The 17,005-nt window shown below is 37.8% G+C and overlaps 1 protein-coding gene across 1 annotated transcript in view; it reads right to left on the bottom strand.

Moving 5' to 3' along the window:
• The window catches only part of KIAA2026 (KIAA2026 ortholog), a 305,243-nt gene that overhangs the window by 179,318 nt on the left and 108,920 nt on the right, over positions 1–17,005 (bottom strand). The window contains exon 5 of the mRNA XM_053702562.1: positions 13,144–13,233. Coding sequence (XP_053558537.1) covers positions 13,144–13,233 — 90 coding nt within the window. The remainder of the gene's footprint in view (positions 1–13,143; positions 13,234–17,005) is intronic.

The following is a 17,005-nucleotide window of genomic DNA, read 5'->3' on the forward strand; positions in this document are numbered from 1 at the left end:
AACAGATTTGAATAGAAGCCCTGCCCCTGTTCCTCCTGCGGAACTGGGTGGATCACTTCCATAACTAGGAGGTCTTGAACACAATGTAAGAATGCCTCTCTCTTTATCTGGTTTGCAGATAAATGTGAGAGATGAAATCTCCCTTTTGGGGGAGAGGTTTTGAATTCCAGAAGATAACCCTTGGACACAATTTCCAATGCCCAGGGATCCTGGACATCTCTTGCCCAAGCCTGGGCGAAGAGAGAGAGTCTGCCCTCTACTAGATCCATTTCCGGATCGGGGGCTGCTCCTTCATGCTGTCTTAGAGGCAGCAGCAGGCTTTTTGGCCTGTTTCCCCTTGTTCCAAGCCTGGTTAGGTCTCCAGACCGGCTTAGACTGGCCAAAGTTTCCTCTTGTTTTGTGTTAGAGGAAGTTGAAGTTGCGCCACTCTTGAAGTTTCGAAAGGGCCGAAAATTAGACTGTTTGGTCCTTAATTTGTTGGACCTGTCTTGAGGAAGGGCGTGACCTTTTCCTCCAGTGATGTCAGAAATGATCTCCTTCAGTCCAGGCCCGAATAGGGTCTGTCCTTTGAAGGGAATGTTGAGAAGTTTAGACTTTGAAGTCACGTCAGCTGACCAGGATTTAAGCCATAGCGCCCTATGCGCCTGAATAGCAAAACCTGAATTTTTAGCCGTTAGCTTGGTTAAATGAACAACGGCGTCAGAAACAAATGAATTGGCTAGCTTAAGGGCCTTAAGCTTGTCAATAATATCTTCCAACGGGGTTTCAACCTGTAGAGCCTCCTCTAGAGACTCAAACCAGAAAGCCGCAGCAGCAGTGACTGGGGCAATGCATGCAAGAGGCTGGAGAATAAAACCTTGTTGAATAAAAATTTTCTTAAGGTAACCCTCTAATTTTTTTATCCATTGGATCTAGAAAAGCACAACTGTCCTCGACAGGGATAGTGGTACACTTAGCTAGAGTAAAAACTGCTCCCTCCACCTTAGGGACCGTCTGCCACAAGTCCCGTGTAGCGGCGTCTATAGGGAACATCTTTTTAAAAACTGGAGGGGGAGAGAACGGTACACCTGGTCTATCCCATTCCTTTTTTTTTTTTTTTTTTTTTTTTTTTTAATCGATATTAACATTGCTGTAAAAAGCTTTTATTGCAGATCTTTGATCGTACTATTTGTCACTAATAAATGTGAGTAGAATTGTATGATCGTTTCCCAACTAGCAATACATTCAATGAAAAATGTGCATCTTTAATGGAATATGGTTATAAAAATCTACTAGGGTATGTAGATATTACACCCACGTCCTACCGTTGTTTTGTAGAGAAAACAATATAGTGAATCAAAACAATATACCTCAGACTGAATCATTGTTGCACTTTTCCAAAGTAACAAATGTCTATACATTTCATCGTTTGTACCATATGATATAATCGCTAGATGGTGACTGGCATTATATACATATGACTTTTTTTTTTTTTTTTTTTCCAAAAGGTTTATTAATTTTGTACATCAAATACAGTTCTAAACAATCAATCTTTCCAGATTTTTAACAAGGTCATAATATGACATTTTCATAATCTATACTTTCTGTTTCAAATAATATTTAATAAAATATATATTTGCTATACCTTGACTGCAGAAAAATTAAATCTTATCAATGAAACATAACAATCGCAATAATATAAAAAGGTATTCCTTTTTCCCCTTTCTATTATCGAGAAGAAAGAAAGAAAAAAAAGAAAAAACTAACAAACCTCTTGTCCTTTCTCCTTTTCAACCACAGAAACAATACAAAGAATCTATCTATCTATATTGATACCTTTCCCCCCTAGGTTCTATATAAGAGACAATCAGTTTGAATTTATAACATCTTGAACCGCATAAAAATAACTAAATCTCTCCCCCCCCAAAAAAAAAAAAAAAAAAAAAGAAAACACAACAACAATAAGAAGGAAAACAAAAAAGAAAGAAGATAATTTTTTTTTTATTAATTAATTATTAATATCAATGTGGTATAAAGTATCTTGTAATTCTATAAGAAATTGGTGATGAATAATTTCCCCAAGATTCCCAAAGGAGGGTGATTTAACCTGTTTCCATCCTTTTAATATAAGATTCCTTGCTAACAAAATTACCATCGTTATGAATTTCCGATTTTGTAGCTGTTCTTTTTTATAGTGGAAAAAAAAGATCTGTTCTGGTTGTAAGAGCATTTGAATTTGATAAACATTGCTCAACCAATAATTTATCTTTCCCCAGAATCTTTGTATCTTAGGGCAAAGCCAGAAGCTATGAATCAAATTTGGTTGTCTACATTTGGTACACAACGTTCCTTCCCCCATACCACCCCATTTGGCAATCTTCTCAGGAGTGATATACACCATCCACATTAACTTTATATGCTGTTCACGCATAGGGATAGCTAATGATGCTTCCTCCACTCTCTCCACGCTTTTTAATATTAGTTGCGTGGTTAGATTCGGAAAGTACAATTCCCTCCATTTTGCAGTTCCAGTTTCAATATGTTGTTTATAGTTTATATTATTTATTAGATTGTATAACAAAGATATTGAATATTTACCACTTTTAATAAGATTAATTACCGGAACTAATGGTAAAAGATCCCAGTTATTCCCTTGTATTTGTATTAATTTGAGGCAGTAATGCCTGATTTGTAAAAACGAGAAAAAATGTTTCTCTGAGAGGAGATATTTATTTTTAATTGTTTCGAAATCTTCAACCTGAATTATACCCTGGTTATTTTTTGTTAATTGAATAACGTTAGATAATCCCTTTTCTTGCCAGACTGAGAATATTTTAGAGGAGAGACCCTGTTTGAATTCTGAGTTTCCTTTGATAGATAAATAACGTGTTGCATAGGGATATATACCTAAATATTTACATGTTCTGTGCCATGCTACAACTGTGTCCCTAAGCAGATCTATTATTTTGACATATGGTGGGAGATTTTTAACCTCTAGATGGAGAATATGTTTTAAATTTAAAGGTTTTATCAATCCATTTTCTATCTATGGTAAGGTAAAATGATTACTCTCCAAGAGCCAATCTAGAGCAATCTTTGTCACTGCCACCAGGTTATATATTATTAAATTAGGGAGACCCAGGCCCAGATATTCTTTTTTAAATACTAATTTTTGATAGCTAAGTCTAGGCCTACTGTTCGTCCATATATATTCCTTAATTGCCTGATTAGATATCTTAATCTCGTGTTTCCTAATTAGAAAAGGAATGTTCTGAAAAAGATACAATAATCTTGGGAGTGCTATCATCTTAAGTAAATTTATTTTACCAGAGACAGAAAGTGTAAGAGAGGTCCATCTTTTGAGGGTTTCACAAAATTGTCTAATACCATTGCCAATATTCAGAGCATACCATTCTGAAGGATCGCTAGATATTTTAACCACCAGATATGTCATATATTTAGTTACTTCTTTAAATATTTTTGTTTCTGATTTTTGATTTTTTTGAAGCCATAATACTTCAGATTTAGACTGATTAATATGATACCCTGAAAAAGAGCCGTAGTTTTCTATAATCTGGCACATTTTGTTAAAGTTTTTATTTGAATTTCTAGAAAATACCAATAAATCATCTGCATAGACCGCCAACTGTATTCTCTTACCACCCATCTCAATCCCTTGTATATTGTTTCTCAAAGCAATCAATAAAGGTTCCAAAGCAATATTAAAAATCAAGGGCGACAGAGGACATCCCTGCCTTGTCCCTCTTAAGAGGGGGAAGTAGGATGTTTTATTACCATTAATAATTATCGCAGCCCTAGACTCACTGTAAAGTTTCTTGATTAAGTTAAGACTATTACCTGTATATCCAAATTTTATAAGAGAAGTAACAAGGTGGTCCCATGTGACAGAATCAAAAGCTTTACTTGCATCCAGTGATACTATTGAACTATCCTCTTTGTTAGCTTTTTTATTATATTTGTCATTATAACCATTGGTCTGAGATTGTTAAAAAGACTTTCCTTAAGTTAACATTAGAAGACCTTCCTTTCATGAAACCTGTTTGATCCGAGTGTATTATTGTGTCCAGTGACACCTGTATCCTTTTAGCTAGTATACTAGTCATTATTTTATAATCAATGTTGAGTAGTGAGATGGGCCTATAAGAGTCTATTAGCTGTGGATCTTTTCCCGGTTTAGGTATGACTATTATTGTGGATTCGTTAAAGTCAGCTGATGGTTCCAATTGTCCATTCCAGAGCCCATTCAGCAGAGCATTTAATGTAGGGGTTATTTCTTCTATAAGAATTTTGTAAAACTCGGATGGGAGACCATCCGGACCTGCCGCTTTATTATTTGCCATTGTTTTGATTATTTGTCTTATTTCATTTTCTGTAATAGGTTCATTAATTTTTGTTAGACAATTACTTTCTAGCTTTGGAACAGTCAAAGATTTCCAAAATGTCTCCTTTATGGTAAAATTAATATGCTGTGCTGAATAGAGCTCCGTAAAGTATTCAAGGAAGGCCTTTTGTATGTCCTCTGTCTGGGTCCATATATGATCTTTATTTTTTAATTTTTTTTATAAAACTTTTAGTTTTATGATTTTTATCAATTCGTGCTAGAAAGCTGCCCACCTTGTTACCATACCTATAAAACTGTGCGCAAGATTTTATATTTTCTCTAATTTCATTTTGCATAAGGTAGTTGTCTCTATCTTTTTTAGCCTGAATATATTGTTGCCAATTATCTGCAGTTTTTGCCTGAATATATCTAGAATATTTGTTAATCAAACAATTAGTCTGCTTTCTATATGCATGCGTTTTTTTATTTTGTTTTATTTGGTATGCCAGAATTTCGCCTCTTAATACGGCTTTTGCGGCGTTCCAATATATATTAGTTTTGTCAAAAGAACTGTTGTTAAACTGTTTATATTCAGCCCATTTAGATTTTAGAAAATTTATAAACTTACTATTTTTTGCTAAATATTTCGGAAAGAAGAACTGATTGGATTTCCGACTCTTTTGTTTAGGATCTAATGTGATTGAGATAGGGGCATGGTCTGATATAGTTATTATGTCAATAAGTGTTTCCTGGATACAATCTATTAACTTCTCTGAAGTAAGGAAATAATCTATTCTAGATAAAGTTTTTTTTTATTTCGAGAGACATGTATACTCTCTTTCATCAGGATGTCTGATTCTATATATATCAATTAATTTTAGATCTTGCTGAAACCTCTTTATAAGAAGGGACTCTCTTTTTCTTCTCGCTATTGTAGATTTATCTAGTAATTTTTGCCTTGTTGCTTGCTCTACGTTGCCTCTACTTCTGTCTACTATAGTATTGGGAGCGATATTAAAATCTCCTCCAATAATTATAGTATTTGTGGAGTGTATTAGCAGCTTATCTCGCAAACTTTGCCAGAAGTCTATATCCTCCTCATTTGGGCCATATACATTGCATATAACAATCTTCCTATCCGCAATTTCAACTTCTACTATGATATATCTTCCTTCCTCGTCTCTCTCTAGTTTATCAATTTTATATTCTATTGTTTTACTAAACAGAATAGCCACTCCTTTTTTCCTTTGGTGCCCTGTGGTGTATATAACCTCTTTGACCCATCCCCCTTTTAATTTGATAGCCTCTTCCCCTTTTAGGTGTGTTTCCTGCAAGAGCAGTATCTGAGCACCTAATTTTTTTGCGTATCTCAGAATGGATTTACGTTTCATGGGTGATGTAATTCCCCCTATATTCCACGAAACTACTTTGAGACTCATTTTCACTAATCTGTGAGTTTAGCTATTTCTAATGTGATTCATCCATAACTATAAAGTGTTTGCGGGATAAGGCACCAATAATCAAACAAAAGAGAAAAAAAAAAAATAAAGAGAAGGGGGGAAGAGGAGGAGAGAAAAAGACAAAAAAAAAACACAAATCTATCACTGTGAATTACCAAAACTTCATTAAATCCCTTTATTTCACTGGAGGTCTTCCTCTTTCCTTCCAGTTTCCCCTTAAAGGGGATTTTTTCCCCATAACTTAATTTTATTCTGAACATTTTTCTAAAAACGAAATTTATATACATTACACTCTTTTATGTGTTAAACATACAAAGTAAAACCAGTACCAAAAGATTTAAAGAAAGCAGGGACAGGGTTCATGTTACAAGGCCTTGTTGTCTTTCTAAGCTGTCTTTATGATCTTTGAGAAACTCATTTACTTCCTCTACATCTGTGAATATTCTATTCCCTGTAATAGTGTGTATACTAAGTCTAGCTGGGTATAAAAGTCTTGCTCTCCAACCTTCTTGTATTAGTTTGGTACATATTGGCGCAAGAGTTCGCCGTTTATTAGATGTCTCGTAAGAAAAGTCATTAAATAATAAGAGTTTCCTACCCCTATAATTAATTTCTCCATTTGCCTTCCGATAAGCGTTCATAATTTTGACTTTTTCCTGAAAATTCAGCAGTTTCATAATAACCGGTCTACCTCTTTTGTTCCTTCCCTCCTCTTGTCTTTCTGGGCCTATTCTATGTATTCTCTCAATTGTTATATTTTGAGTTTCTACTCCAATATTTAATAGACCCATTAAATCTACCTCCACAAATCTCTTGAGATCTTTCTCCTGAATATCCTCTGTCAGGCCAATAAGGCGCAAGTTATTTCTTCTGGCCCTGTTTTCTAGGTCCTCAAGTTTATTTTTCATGTTTTCAATCTGGGTGGACATAGTGCGTAGTGTCTGTTCCCTCTGTAGGGCCCCATCCTCAATATCTGATATTCTTTGTTCTGCATATGTGAGTCTGGTTGCAAATTGTTTTACTTCAAGTGTTAGTGAGGTGATATTATTTTGAATTAAGTCAAACTTGGGAGTGAATAGTGTTCTGTAGAGTTGTTTCTAGAGTCTGTGGTTCCACCGCACAGCAGGACTTTCTCTCCTGCAACTCCTCCAGGTATGTAGACTTACTGGCAGGTCGAGGTGATGTTGTGCTCAGGATCCCTTTAAACTGTGTCCTGAGCTGGCAGACAAGAAACACTTGTCTCCTTTCCTCCTGGGGCAAGAAGTTGATGTCTGTGACACCTTTCCCACTGCTACGTCCGCTCACCAACTGCTCCTTGGGTCCTGGCGGGCAGCGTGTGTCTCTGGGGGCTCTCAAGACAGTCACTGTAGATGGGCCTTATAGGCCGATGTCAGCAGGCTCTGCAGGGCTGTCGGCCTCCTTAACGGCAGCTACGGGTCCTGGGCTGGGTATTTCGGCCCGCCTATAGGCACTCTATGCCGCGGCTCCTTTCTTAGGCCTCTAGAAGCAGGCAGCGTACTTCACACGCGTCTGCTTGCTTGGCCCCTCCTACCGGAAGTCTCTCTATCCCATTCCTTAGTAATAATTTCAGAAAACCTCTTAGGGATTGGAAAAACATCAGTGTAAGTAGGTACTGCATAGTATTTATCCAATCTACATAATTTCTCTGGGACTACAATAGCGTCACAGTCGTCCAGAGTTGCTAAGACCTCCCTGAGCAATATGCGGAGGTGTTCAAGCTTAAATTTAAATGTAGACATATCAGAATCAGGTTGAAGTATCTTCCCTGAATCAGAAAAATCACCCACAGATTGAAGCTCCCCTGCTTCAGCTTCAGTACATTGTGAGGGTGTATCAGACATAGCCACTAAAGCGTCAGAGAGCTCTGTATTTTATTCTAGTCCCAGAGCTGTCTCGCTTTCCTTGCGATCCTGGCAGTTTACATAATACCTCTGTAAGGGTATGATTCATAACTGCCGCCATATCTTGTAAGGTATATGCTATGGGCGCGCTAGATGTACTTGGCGTCCCCTGAGCGGGAGTTATAGGTTCTGACACGTGGGGAGAGTTAGACGGCATAACTTCCTCCTTGTCAATTTCTTCTGGTGATAAATTTTTTAAAGCCAGAATATGGTCTTTGTAATCTATAGTAAAATCAGTGCATTTGGTACAAATTCTAAGAGGGGGTTCCACAATGGCTTCTAAACATAATGAACAATGAGTTTCCTCTATGTCAGACATGTTTAAACAGACTAGTAATGAGACCAGCAAGCTTGGAAAACACTTTAATAACTGTGAACAAGCAAAAAATAAAAACGGTACTGTGCCTTTAAGAGAAAAAAAACAATCACATAAACTGCAAAACTGTAAAAAAAGCAGTAAATTCTACGACATTTTTACAGTGTGTATAATAGACTGAAATAGCATTGCACCCACTTGCAAATGGATGATTAACCCCTTAGTTTCAAAACCGGATCAAAAAAACGATATAGCCGTTTTTAAACAGTCACAACCAACTGCCACAGCTCTACTGTGGCTCCTACCTGCCCATACGACTTTGGAAGGCACAAAAACCCTGTAGAGGGGTCCTATATGTCAGGGGACTCCTTCAGGGAAGCTGGATGTCTCAGGCTGCAAAAACTACTGCACAATTAAGGCGCAAATATAGGCCCCTCCCAACATGTACTCACAGTGAGAGGGCCTTAAAAAACAATCCCTAGGCAAAATGTGGAAAAACTGAGCCCCAGAATAAAGTTTTATCACCATTTGTAGTAAATGTTTATATATTAAGTAATGAGAGTAAATAACAAAAATATTACCCTTTACAGCAAGCATGATACCAGTCGCTATTAAATCACTGTAATCAGGCTTACCTTAAATAAATCAGGTACTGTCAGCATTTTCTAGCTTATCATCTCTCTAGAAAAATTTAAAACTGCACAATACCTCAGAGCAGGAAACCCTGCACGCTATTCCCCCAGCTGAAGTTACCCATCTCTTCAGTTAGGTGTGAGAACAGCAGTGGACCTTAGTTACAAAATGCTAAGATCATCAAAAAACTTCAGGCAGACTCTTCTTCACCTTTCTGCCTGAAGCCAAAATAGTACAACTCCGGTACCATTTGAAAATAATAAACTTTTGATTGAAGATAAACTACATTAATTCACCACATCTCTCTAGCTACTTCCCTTGTCGAGAGCTGGAAGAGAATGACTGGGGGTGGCAGTTAGGAGAGGAGCTATATAGACAGCTCTGCTGTGGGTGATCCTCTTGCAGCTTCCTATTGGGAAGGAGAATATCCCACAAGTAATGGATGAATCCGTGGACTGGATACACCTTACAAGAGAAAGTTATCTACGGCGGGTGAGCCTAACCACCCCGGCCGCTGGCCGGCCAGCCCCCCCACCATACCAAGATAGGAGAATAGGGATCCATAGCCAACAGATCTATATAGTAGTGGCAGGATATGAGATAGTGTGAATATGGTCAGAGTGTATCTTACATCTATGAGCTAATGGAACCTATGCTCTAGTGTAGGTAGGTTAAGTAAGGAACTAATATACATAACTAACTTTAAATAGTATTTTGGTATTGTGATGCAGCGGAACCTCTATAACTCGAAATCATGCCCAACAAAAGAAGATAAAGTTAAGCTCAATTTTCACAATCAAAAACTCAACAAGATATGCATAAAATCAACCAGATTTAACTATAAGAATACATATCAACTAAACTAACTCATACTGGAAAAACTAGATTACTAATATAATAAAAAAAAAAAAATATGGGATTTCATGACTATATCAGGGTTACAATAAGGTAGTCTTGTACAACCAATACAGGCTATCCAGCTATGAACCTGCTCCCTCTATCAGTTCTCGCCCTGGGGAAGAGGTATGGCCATGACACGGCATGTCAAAACAGTAAGTATTCTATCCTACACCAACTCGGGAGGCCGGGTTGAGTCTCTGGGCCGCCACGCTGAAATTCTGAGCCTCAGCTAAAGGGCTAAACTGGATATGGCAGTCCGGTGATAAGGAAAGCATCTGTAGCCCAGCCGATTCACCAGTGGGTTCCCAGAGTTCTGCATAACATAGGCTGGTTGGGATCTGCAGGGACAGCAAAGATTGTAGCCATATTACTTTCTGGCGTCTGACATGCACTCTACCTGGAGTCTTTATGTTGTCCTGAATCTCGTCAGCTGAACCCGATGCGAGAGCCAACTGAGCTATGACCCTGCTGGGTTCACTGATCTGCATTAAGTTGTCGTCAAGCTGAGCCGTGCTCACAGATATGGCAGTTGTATTCACAATCCCCCGCTCCAAAATAACAGAGGCTGAGTTTTTCGCAGAGCTGGTCAGAGTGATGTGAGGACGTTCGGGACCCATAGTACAAACATGTTTATCTTTAATTGCAGCAGGCTCAGAATGTGCACACAGCTGAGAAATACAGGAATCCCTGCATTTAAATGCACTGGTCATAAGCCCTTCTAGAGCAGCATGGTGTTCCGTGAGCATACATCTCAGGGTCTCCATAAAGCCGTTAATGCTTTCCATATTTAGTGCATCAGTCATCAACATAAGCCCAGTGAGTCAGTATAGTCCTCTGCCACGCGGGAACAACAATGGCTGCCAGACAAGCGTTGTAAGGACAAGCTTTTGATCCTAACCTGACAGAGCCGCTCCGCTTGCTAGATTTAACACCCCTCAAATGCAGGGTAGAAAGGCATATGGTTATCGAAGATATTTGTAAGGTTTAGCTATATTATAGATATCGCCCTTGCTTAGTTATAAAGGAATTAGCACCAGAGCGATAAGAATGTGCGACCATTCTCGTGCGTTGCTGGCTCCACCCCCCCCCCCCCCCCGGTGTTTTTGTTTTTAAGTAGCATTTCTCTACCATTTATTAATTTGTAACCACATTATCCAGGTGATCATGGGATTACAAATATAATTATATAAAAAGGGAATGTGACATTTCTCAGCTAGGTGATCTCTGCGGTAACGGTCGTTACCACAGTGATCATTTAGCTATAATACTTAAACCAATTTTTTTTTTTTTTTAATAAATAAACAAGTCTCTAGGCAATTTTTATCTTTATTTATGTGCCTTTAGAGACCCCCAAATCCTTTTTTAATAACTTTTTTAAAATAATTATTTTTTTACTTTTTTATTCTACACTCCAAAGACTAATACCAGGGTAGACGATTACTTTTCTAATGGTGGGTCTTGGGGCAGCTTTCCAATTTACATTTATCACCAATTTTGTTTTGTTCTCTTGGTATTCTTAGTTGAAAGCTAAACCTAGGAAGGCTCATATGATAATTTCTAAGCCCTTTAAGACCGCCTCTTATCACATGCTTTTTATTTGCTTTTCGAATATAGAAACCAAAGCGCCTAAAAGGCTGGGTCTGTGTGTATGAATAGCCTTGAAATATATAATAAACTAAAAAACTGTATAAAAATTAACACTTTAATTTCTTACAGACATGGATCCATGTTACAATCAGACATACATGATATAAAAACAATAAAAACAGTAAAAAACTTCAGACTGTAAAATTCTTCGTGGCTAGTTCTCTAGTGAGTGATTAATACAGAAGGACTGATCCCCTTTCTAAGTGAGATAGCCTAAATATATAACGTTGGTTCTCTGACTCCTTGCTAAAGGTGAATAATAAACAAATCCTGGTGTGTACCCTACCAAAAATAAATGGTAATTATGTGGTCTAATGACGATGTTCCTAAAATGGTTTAACAAGTGTAACACGTAGTAGTGAAAAACACAATTGCAGTGGTGGATAAACAAAAATATTAAAAATACAATCAGATTATATAGTAATCAATCGGTTAATGCTAAATAATCAAAAACAAAACAAAAAATAACATCTGTGGCTGAAAGCAAAAAAACAAAAAAACAGTCCTCCAAAAATTGAATAGCAGTGTTCATTCCATAAAAAGACACGTAGTGAAAAAAGGTGCGTAGTGAATAAAAGTGAAAAATCAGTGGCCACTGTAATAAACAAAAAGAATATAATATGTTCTGGATAAATCCTGTGGAGTGATATTAACTGCAACCTTTAGCAGTACCGGGATGTGGTGGTGTATAAAAACTCATCAGGGGCCCGGCCGACCCAAATTTCACCTAAAAAGTAGAAAACAAACACACAATAGTGCAGAGCGTAATGTCCCAAATAAATTAGAAGGAAGAAGACTCACCAGTCGACGCGTTTCGGTCTGTACTAGACCTTTTTCAAGACTTGTTAAACCATTTTAGGAACATCGTCATTAGACCACATAATTACCATTTATTTTTGGTAGGGTACACACCAGGATTTGTTTATTATTCACCTTTAGCAAGGAGTCAGAGAACCAACGTTATATATTTAGGCTATCTCACTTAGAAAGGGGATCAGTCCTTCTGTATTAATCACTCACTAGAGAACTAGCCACGAAGAATTTTACTGTCTGAAGTTTTTTACTGTTTTTATTGTTTTTATATCATGTATGTCTGATTGTAACATGGATCCATGTCTGTAAGAAATTAAAGTGTTAATTTTTATACAGTTTTTTAGTTTATTATATATTTCAAGGCTATTCATACACACAGACCCAGCCTTTTAGGCGCTTTGGTTTCTATATTCGATTTTTCTATTCATTTTTATTGACTACTAGGAGTCAATATCCAGAGCCAGGGTCTTTTTGAGGCAGGCGCTTAGTGTACCACCCATTGATATTTTTATTTGCTTTTCACAGCAGGGGAGAGCTAGTTCATGTGAGCCATATTGATAACATTGTGATCACGCTCGTGGCTTGTGGCAGACACTGCACTTTGGCTAAAATGAAAGTAAATAGATAATAAATAAAATGTCATGTGATCAGGGGGCAGAAGTTGCTTAGATACAAGTTAATCACAGAGGTAAAAAGTATATTAATATAACTGTGTTGGTTATGCAAAACTAGGGAATGGGTAATAAAGAGATTATCTATCTTTTTAAACAATAACAATTCTGGTGTTGACTGTCCCTTTAAACTCACGAATGACTCTCACACAACCAATAATTAGAAGAATGATTGCTATTTGCTGTTGAAATGTAGATTCCCAAATGCACAAAGCTCACACATATACTCATTGTCCACCTGAAATAACCAGACTACGCTCAAGTATAAAGTATAAAGTTGAATATAAGTTTCTGAGACCAATCACAGCCTAATATTGACATTTATGAAGCACCTATGGCTTCCCTTATTCTCTAGTTTTGTACATTGCCCATGTTTAGCAACATATACACGAATGGGAGAAATAAAAATTAATAAATACCAAAATGTACATGAGAATAAAATAAACTTGATAGTCCTCACCGATTTCTTTTTGTTGCTATCCAAAAGTTTAAGTTCTTCTTCTATTTTTTTTTTAAGTTCCCTAAGTTCATCAAGATTGGAACAAACAAGCTGAAATTAGAAATTAGAAAGGTTTAGTAGCATGTAAATCCAAGATGATGTATTTTGTACAAAAGCCACAATAAAAAAAGTAACAATTATAACAGTAACGTTAACTAAGATTGTGAATACTAGTTTTGTGTAACGATACAAGGAGCCCTGGAAGCAAACAGTACTAAAAAGAAGACAATGAAATAAAACGCTTTTATGTAGATTTTATAGAGGCACAGAAAGTTTTAAAAACCTCCATGAAAGCTAATTTTTCAATGCATACCTATTACATATTCTGTTACATGTAAAGTCCAGGAATAACACCAATGGTTATTAATATGTTCCAAAATGTACCTAGACACCAACAATAGCTCTTCACCAAGGTCAAACTTCTCTAAAATGTGTGTAAATAACTGTTTTATGGATTAAATATTAAATATAGATCACACATAGGAAATTTAGATCGCACATAGGTAAGTACTGAGATTCTCACACAAAACTGATAAAGCGCACAAGTAAAAAGCCGATAGATTACAGTAAAACATATATTGGAGACAATTGAGTAACATCACATAGAGAGGAGGGACTTCATAGCTATTTAGCAACAGTAGCATTGTCCAGTTTAATTATAATTATATACATCTCTTAGTGGATCATTTTGACATAATAATATACCCTCGAGGGGTTTGATTGAAAGCTCAATTGTGGAATCTTCGTATCCAATCAGATCCTATTCGACCCCGTACCTGTGAAGTAGACGTCACGTGATTGTCACATGTTGATGAAGTAGCCGCCATGTATGAATCATGCACTGTGGTGTACTGTAGAACAGATCTTGAGCCACAATGGGCTCAATTTATCAAGCAGTTCGCCCAGCTCAGACTGCAGGTTCTCACAAGAGAACCTGCAGTCAGTATTTATCAAGCAGCGGTCATCAGAGTGCTGCTTTCTAGACTCTTCTCCACTTTTTAGATGTAAAATTTCAATCTCACCGGTCTCATCCAACCTGGGATATTGAGAGCTCCTACCCGTGCGTGATTGGCTGTGCACGGGCAGGGGGCGGTGTTGCACAAGAGCGCAAAATAACGTTCTTGTGCAATGCTGAATTCCGGCAGCGGATTGCTCCATGCCAGAGTTAAGCTGGGGCGAACAGGGGCGCATATGTACACCCCTGTCTGCCCTAGCTTGATAAATCGAGCCTAATATGTCTAAATAAGTTGGATTTTAACTTTTTCTTATTCCACCATACTAGATTTTAATCACTATAGGTTTAGTAAGAGATTAAATAATGTGTTCTGCGTTCTGTTTTCACATATTTTCTCATTAAGTATATGTTTTGTATTTTGCCTGATGAAACGACACCGAATTTAGGCAGAGAAACGCGTTGCAATGTTTACCATTTATATTGTTTTAAAATAAGACCTTTTGTCAGAATCTTTTGGCGTTTTATTAAAATATTGGAATGAAATATTCTGAGAAATGGAAGTGCCTTTTTCTCCTAATGGTTTCCTGCAGTACCTGGAGTGAGTTTTCCTGTATAACCGTGAGTGAGCAAGCTGAGCAGCTCTGAAGTCTCAGTCTTTCTATACTCACCTATTTTGGATGAGTATATTTCTTGCTGATTTCCATTTTCTTGTAATTTAAGTGTTGTGATACGCTACTCTTTGTGAAGCCCTGGCTAACAATGATCTGGGAATAGTTGAAAGTTTCTGAGACCATCTCAATCTATCATTGGACCTAAAAAGACCATCACTTGGGACGCTTTTTTGGTATAATATTCTCAATTAATTCCCAAAAATATACACAACAGGCAGTGTTAAACACTACAGAGAAAATATTATCCAACAGATTATAGCAATGTAGCAATAAATGTAGCAAACAAATGTTGCAACTTTAAAACAGTCCCATTAGTAGGTATTGTATTACTTCAAGACATGTTATGCATAGTAAAACTGTGCTAGCGTAGTCATAATTCTATTGCACCATTGTTTGTATGCACCAGTTCATCAGAATGACGAAAAAGAAATTAAAGTTCACTTTACCATTTCCACGACAGTGTCCGCCATTCGGTATTGCTCTCCCTACCGATATGGGCTTTCATGCTCCAAAGTAACAGATTACTGTTGTCAAACCTTGTGCAGATTTGTGTTATAACAGCCACGCTTAGCTCAGCGTCTCCTCACCTCTCCTGGGCTGTATACCATCCAAGGCAACCAATTAGAAACAGATATGCACAGAACTAGGCCGTGCACTGCATCCGGGGTAACTTTCAGACTTCCACTTTTACTCCGGTCAGCTTTTCGCTTTTTGTTTCCGATCTGTGGTGTCTTGCCTCCCTATTTCTCAGGGATACTTTCAGGATGCTTGTAAGTCGCTGCTCATTCCTCCTTTGTTTATACCAACTTTGAGGTTGTCAGCTGTATCTTGTTTCCAATCAGGAACCGACTCATGCAGGTAAACTGATACTCCTTTATCGCGATGCTCGCTGAAATGGTGCAATCTTATTTGGGGACTGCTTGTTTGGGTCAGTCAGTGTGACTTCTTTGGGTGCTTGTCAACGTATGTTTCACCCCTTGTTGCTCCAAACATATCGGGGCTTCCTCAGGGCTAAATTACTCAGGTACAGGTGCTCTTTTTAGTACCCTAAACCCCGCCTCCATTCATTACGTCATGGGGGCGTATAGCAAGGAGGTTTTTTAAAACTGCTCTATATTTAAAGGTATTATACATCAAATTCCTTAACCCCTTAATGACCACAGCACTTTTCCATTTTCTGTCTGTTTGGGACCAAGGCTATTTTTACATTTTTGCGGTGTTTGTGTTCAGCTGTAATTTTCCTCTTTCTCATTTACTGTACCCACACATATTATATACCGTTTTTCTCGCCATTAAATGGACTTTCTAAAGATACCATTATTTTCATCATATCTTATAATTTACTATAAAAAAAAAATTATAAAATATGAGGAAAAATGGAAAAAAACACACTGGCCTAGATTTGGAGTTCGGCGGTAGCCGTCAAAACCAGCGTTAGAGGCTCCTAACGCTGGTTTTGGCCGCCCGCTGGTATTTGGAGTCAGTGATTAAAGGGTCTAACGCTCACTTTTCAGCCGCGACTTTTCCATACCGCAGATCCCCCTACGCCATTTGCGTATCCTATCTTTTCAATGGGATCTTTCTAACGCCGGTATTTAGAGTCGTTTCTGAAGTGAGCGTTAGAGCTCTAACGACAAAATTCCAGCCGCCTGAAAATAGCAGGAATTAAGAGCTTTCTGGCTAACGCCGGTTCATAAAGCTCTTAACTACTGTACCCTAAAGTACACTAACACCCATAAACTACCTATGTACCCCTAAACCGAGCTCCCCCCACATCGCCGCCACTCGATTAAAATTTTTAACCCCTAATCTGCCGACCGCCACCTACGTTATACTTATGTACCCCTAATCTGCTGCCCCTAACCCCGCCGACCCCTGTATTACATTTATTAACCCCTAACCTGCCCCCCACAACGTCGCCGCCAGCTACTTAAAATAATTAACCCCTAATCTTCCGACCGCAAAGCGCCGCCACCTACGTTATCCCTACAGGGAGTGCAGAATTATTAGGCAAATGAGTATTTTGACCACATCATCCTCTTTATGCATGTTGTCTTACTCCAAGCTGTATAGGCTCGAAAACCTACTACCAATTAAGCATATTAGGTGATGTGCATCTCTGTAATGAGAAGGGGTGTGGTCTAATGACATCAACACCCTATATCAGGTGTGCATAATTATTAGGCAACTTCCTTTC

This window comes from Bombina bombina, chromosome 2 (assembly GCF_027579735.1).
Source record: "Bombina bombina isolate aBomBom1 chromosome 2, aBomBom1.pri, whole genome shotgun sequence".
NCBI classification, from domain to species: domain Eukaryota; kingdom Metazoa; phylum Chordata; class Amphibia; order Anura; family Bombinatoridae; genus Bombina; species Bombina bombina.